General features: G+C 34.2%; 1 protein-coding gene across 1 annotated transcript; it reads right to left on the bottom strand.

Annotated features, from left to right (window-relative positions):
* Positions 1-1,824: 1,824 nt before the first annotated feature.
* On the bottom strand, positions 1,825-3,887 carry LOC132050806 (uncharacterized). Its single transcript, XM_059442163.1, has 3 exons — positions 3,781-3,887; positions 2,610-2,721; positions 1,825-2,357 (listed from the first exon to the last, which is right to left on the bottom strand). The coding sequence occupies exons 2-3, from the start codon at positions 2,701-2,703 to the stop codon at positions 2,221-2,223; spliced, it is 231 nt and encodes a 76-aa protein (XP_059298146.1). The 5' UTR covers positions 2,704-2,721; positions 3,781-3,887; the 3' UTR covers positions 1,825-2,220.
* Positions 3,888-6,207: the final 2,320 nt, after the last annotated feature.

Here is a 6,207-nt window from a genome sequence, read left to right as displayed (position 1 = left end):
ATAAACATGTACTGGTGTTGTATGGTAACTATAACGGAATTGCAGCCATCACCAATATCAACAACGTGCATCTACCATAGTGCCCCAAACTCATAAATTCCTATCACGGTATAATCTCATCACAGAACCTCAAACTCAGAAAATCAGAAAATAAAGTTTCTTTATTACTTTGAGCAAAAAGTTAATCTTTTTTGTAACAGAAATATCTAAAAACACAGTAGGTTGATACATGGGCGGAGCTACTTTTAGCGAAGGGTGGTCAGGTACACATCCTTCGCCGAAATTTTTTGAGGTGTACATAGGTTAAATGTTAGATATTATTAGTATATATTTAATTTTGCACACCCTTAATACAAGGAGAAGAAAATTTGAACACCCTTAGTTAAATTCCTGACTCCGCCATTGGGTTGATAAATACCATTACACCCAAAAAAATTGTGAATATCAAAGATACTATACAAAATACTTGTAAAGATTATGAAAACTTATCAAGAGGGAAAAATGGTATTTGGTTGAGAAAGAAGAGCAAAGGCGTGAATATTTTTGCCAGAGGCGTGAAAGGTTTTGTTCGTGTATTATTTTAATGAGTCTAAATGGAATAAGACTCTCTACAGATCTGATTTATTCAGATGTATTTAGATCTATTAAGAGGCTTTATAAAGAAACAAAACAAATGCAATTAATGGGTTGAATCTGAATAATTAAGAATCAGACCTTAAAAACAAATGCATTTAATGGGATGAATCTGAATGATTAAGATTCAGACCTCCATTAAGTGCAAACAAATGAGGCGACTCTAAAAAGTACATATACCAAGAGCATATTTTGACAAAACTTGAACACAAACGCCCCAAAGGCTAAATGGGCACATTAATAAGTAATAATTACATTAGTAAGATCCACGGGTAGAAATGGCACCTCTAAAAATCAAGAGAAAAGGCGGAGAAAATAATCACCTCCCACAATGTCTAAGATAATATTGTTACTAAAATGTAAATTGTGCCACTAAGAACAACCCACAGCCTAAAAAATTCCCGCAATACTTCATCCATGAATAGTTCGACATCATGCTTAACATTATGAACTTAGAAGATATGATTTTAACAAATCTTGTATTGGACAAAACGGAGGAACCTAGAACATATGATTTTAACAAATCTTGTATTGAACAAAACGGAGGAAATTAGAACAGAACAATGAAACGAAATAATTCTTTAAAACACAACTGATTAATATATAATAATAATAATAATAATAATAATAATAATAATAATAATTTAAAAAAAAAAAACTAATAGAAGTAGAGCGATCATAATAGATGTGATGTTTCAAGCCTTTATTTCTGGAAGGAGGATTTTAAAAAAATAGTAAGTTCCTATTAACATGATTTATTAAAATGAGAATGGTACCAAAGAATGAAAAGAAATCAATGCTCAATTTGTGGAATCAAGTTGCCATTTATTTTTTATGTAAACAACTATACCAAAAGTGTAATACAGAAAATTGAAAAAAATGGATTCAGTGAAACTCCCAAAAAATTAAGCATAAAAAATTTAATGACAATAGTTAAATAATAAAATTCATGACTAACATAATTAGATGTTTCAACACTTGTATTGCTATGTAAAACGTCACAAAAAGGATAAATTTTTAGATGCATGTCGTAAGTTGCTCATGGTAGATAGAATACTAATTTTAAATTTGTTACAACCTTGATTATTGTTGCGATTGATGCATTACCTGTTTGAAGCTGACCTTCAAGCTAATTAACTAGAGGAAAAAAATATGTATGATTAAGGAAGCCAGACAAAAAGAAAACCTTTTGTCAAATAAGTATTCGGTAAATATTTACCCGCACCCCGTGTTAGCATCCACGACCGATGTGAGAGAACTCAACAATTACACCATACTATATATTGAAGCAGAGTTTAGCAGTGACCCAAAAACTTTAAATCAAAAACAAAAGCCAAAACATAAGAAACTAGTATGAGCCTAGTAAATCATAATCTTTCACAATCCATCGATCATATATAGAGGAGAAACTGAAGAACCATTTATGACAATCTAACTATGAAATTTTATCTTAAAAGGGAACTGAGGCCTCGAAAATCTTGTGAATCCAACACCAGATCATATCCTGGCAACTCAAACTGGAAAAAAAAATGGTACTATTCCAAAAAAATCAAGCAGAACAAAGACGACGTAAATGAAAAATTTCAATCAAGACTTGACAATGTAATTTTGGCGCCTGATAGGGTTCATGACCACTGGAGGACCAGCAGTTCGAGGCCATGCCTGGAATTTTTTGTCCGTCTCTTTCCACCATTCATCAGTGGCAACTGTCTTTGGAGTAGTACCTGTTTAAATGTCATAAGTGACTTTAAGCTATAAGCAGCGGCAGCAACAACAACAACGTATCTCAAGTATGTTGGGTTCGGCTATATGAATTTTCACTGTCCATATCGAACCATCTAGTCCAATCATAAATCCATTATTATGAAAAAAGTCAAATTTCTAGCACCAGCAGTTCTCTATATTTTCTATTGGCATCTAAAATAGGGATAAGCCATTCCGAAATTAAAGGGCTAAACAAGGGAATGGAAACTTGCCTCCAAACAACTTATGGTCAGACACAACAGTGTCACAAACGTACGCAAATGCACATGTTGCCACTGTAGTGCCAACAATGTACTTCAATGCCATATTGTCGAACTCCAACAGCTGCAACATAACCAAAAGCCCAATAAGACTCCAAATAGAATCCTCGAGGACTCGTTTTGTAGCTAGCTCCATTTGATCAGCAAAGACAACTCACGACATCCTATGTTGCTTGGACTCTACAAATAAATTGTTGCACCCAAGCATGATCCTCCAAAAATGCATAGCTTTTAGAGGATTCTACATACAACCTGACACTATTTTTGAAGAGTCCGAACAACATAGATGACATCTAAATGATCGCAGCACTACCACAAAAAGCTAAAGACTGCAGCCACATCACATTATACTTAAAGTAAAAGCATAAATGGTAATGTCACTTTGTCTTCAATAAAAGCTACAGTACTTAGAAGACAATGGAAACAGGAAAAGAAACATATACACAGATAAGGATGCCTTAACAAAAATAATTGTTCAATTTTAGTTGTAATAAGTGTGGTTTTCTGTAGAGGCGGATCTAGGATTTAAACTTTTGGGGTTCAACTTTTTAAATTTTTTAGCATTGAACTATTATATCTCTAAAGTTATGGGTTCATATCTACTATTTATTGTAAATTTAGTAAACTTTTATATATAAATTTGTATGTATATATATATAAAATTTCTGACATGGAGTATATATATATATTATGCGTGTGTGTGAAAAAATCACTTTAAATCTGAATTCATAATTTCAAAAATGTAACTAATCCCGTGCTAAAATCTGAAATGCATCAAGTTTAAATCTTGAACTGGCCGGTCAGTGGCGGATTCAGTAAGGACCAAGTGGGCGTTGAAAAATTACACAGTATAATCAAGGAGAAAAATATTTTTTATATATATAATAAATGTTGAACCCCCTCGACTTTTTCGTTTGTCAACTTCTTTATATATTGAACCCCCTTAGTTAAGATCCTGGGCCCGGTGCAAAGAACCAAAAGACTTTGATGCCCATTATTCTTATTTCCCCTAACGTGACATACACAGAGCAATCATCATGTTCTTTCGTTTCCATGCATGCATATATAATACAAACAAACTTATAAGTAGTTAAAAAAAAAAAAAAAAAAAAAAAAAACTTACTGTGATGTAGTGATGAATGAAGAGCAGAGTAGATAAAAAGTCTAGCGATAGTTGATCTTATTATTTGTTGAAAATTAAAGCTATTAATACCTTTTGAAAAGTAGTTACATCGGTTGAAATTAATTGGGAAAGTTAAAGGTAGTTGAGCTATTTTCTGCACTATTTTCGCCATTGAATAGTGCAACACAAACTATATGGACTTGAAATTGGGAGCTTGTAAGTTGGGCCTGGACCCAAAATATGTTTCATACGATGAAAAGTTTGCACAGGTAGTCTATTTGCACAATATCATTTAAGGTGCAGCCACTTTTATTAAAAACTTTGTATCCATAGCCAATTAAATGTCTTCAACATTAAGATTGTTATTATCGCAATCTTGAAGAAGTGGAATTGAATTTCTAATTATGAAAATTGAGTTTAAATTAAGTGGGTATTGTTGGAAAAACTTGAAAACATTTGGCCCTATTTTGTGCTGGTCTTTTGAACTTGGGCTACTTGAAAGTGGATCTTTTGCACTTTTGGCCCTATTTTGTGCTGGTCTTTAATTTTTCCCTTCAAATGGCTAGTCTTTAATTTTTGCCATTCATAGTCGAACTTATGCCTATAAGCAGAGATAGAACTTATAGACAGTGGCCAATTTAAGATGATTAATCACTCCACTAGTGTGAGAGTATCATCAAATAAAGTCAACAGCTGAGTCTATCGTTCAAAGAGTACATAAATATGCTGACTAATAATACTACCACCACATAACACTATCACCATGATAAGCCTTGAAGAAGGGAACTCTAGCGACCGTAAGTGCGACAAATTCAGCCTCCTTAATGGCGAAGTCACTTTTGATAACGTTAGCGGATGTGGGTTCCTGAGAACCCACACCCGCTACTGTAGATCCTCCCCTGTTCATGACCACTGGAGGACCAGCAGTTCGAGGCCATGCCTGGAATTTTTTGTCCGTCTCTTTCCACCATTCATCGATAGCAACTGTCTTGGGAGTAGTGCCTGTTTTAAATACCATAAGTTACTGTAAACAGAAAAGAAACAAATTTCCGCTATCCAAATTTTCACTGTTCATGCATGTCGCTCCATTTAAGCCCGCCTTGGATCATTACTATACAATATTATTTTTTCTAGCATTAGAAGTTCTTCACATTTTCTATTGGTATATAAATCCGAAATTTTCGCAACTCAATCATAGATGATGGAACCATAAAAGATTTGAACTTTTCGAGCTCTATCTATAACTCACTAGAAGTCCGAGAAACAAAGAGAAGATATGTACGAACGAGATATCCAAAAGAAAGAAAAGGATTGAATAGAGGAACTCTTGAGCATTTGGTGATCTCATATGTGTCGATATCAATGACGATAAAGTAAGACAAAAACAATTTTTTTCATCTTCAAAAACTTAACGGTATGCAGAAAACCCTATATTAGCTATCTCATATTCTCTATCCCTAATTAGCGTAAAATTGAAGGGCTAAACCAAGGAATGGTAACTTTCCTCCAAACAACTTATGGTCAGACATATCAGTGTCACAAACGCATGCAAATGCAAGTGATGCCACAACAGAACCAACAATGTACTTCAATGCCATATTGTCAAACTCCAACAACTGCAAGATAACAGAAAACACAATGAGACTCCAAATAGAATCCTTCAGGACTGGTTCACCGGACCCTACAAAAATATTGCTGCACCGTGTAGGATCCTCCAAAAATGCATAGCTTTTAGTGGATCTGACATTCACCTAACAGTATTTTTGAAGAGTCTGAGCAACATAGATGATATCTAGTTGATTGCAGCACTAACACAAGAAGCTAAAGATAGCAGACATATTAGACTTAATGTAAAGGCATCAATGGTAATGTCACTATTTTCGCAATAAAAGCTACTCCAGTGCTTAGGAAACAATGGAAACAGGGAACCAAAAAAAAAAAAAAAGGAACCAACTCTGTTTACAATATGAATCAATCAAAACTACCTACTTTTTTTCTGACAAAAGAAACAAGAAGCAGACTATACAAAGTGAATAAACAACAGATTGCTATCAACTGCTTCCTAGTCTTGCAAATATTGCCAACTGAAGTCTGCTGCAATAACATCATTATCAGAACCCAATAGTTCCTCAATTGAGAAGCACACGTCACTGTTCATAGCTAAGGCTGTTATTTGATCAGCAAAATAATGTGATGATTGTATCATATGAGTAAAAGTAATAGGTGCTGTCTCTTCAAGATTCTGCACTTGGTTCACTTGCTCTTCACAAAATGTTGACCACTGATCAGGCATAAAAATTGCTGCATTATTTCCTTAATTAAGTACCATAGCAGCACTTCCTCGAGCCATTAGATACGTGACAATCTGCTCATGAAGGTGATGGTCATATGCAGATTCATCAATGCAGATGGGCAACTGGGATTGTG

The sequence above is a fragment of the Lycium ferocissimum genome, chromosome 3, assembly GCF_029784015.1.
Source record: "Lycium ferocissimum isolate CSIRO_LF1 chromosome 3, AGI_CSIRO_Lferr_CH_V1, whole genome shotgun sequence".
NCBI classification, from domain to species: Eukaryota; Viridiplantae; Streptophyta; class Magnoliopsida; order Solanales; family Solanaceae; genus Lycium; species Lycium ferocissimum.
This window is presented reverse-complemented; position numbering and strand designations above follow the sequence as displayed.

Coding starts and splice junctions, on each gene's coding strand:
- LOC132050806 (XM_059442163.1), bottom strand. CDS start 2,703: ATGGCATTGAAGTACATTGTTGGCACTACAGTGGCAACATGTGCATTT. Junction 2,358..2,609: donor TGACCATAAGTTGTTTGGAG/GCAAGTTTCCAT, acceptor ACATTTAAACAG/GTACTACTCCAAAGACAGTT.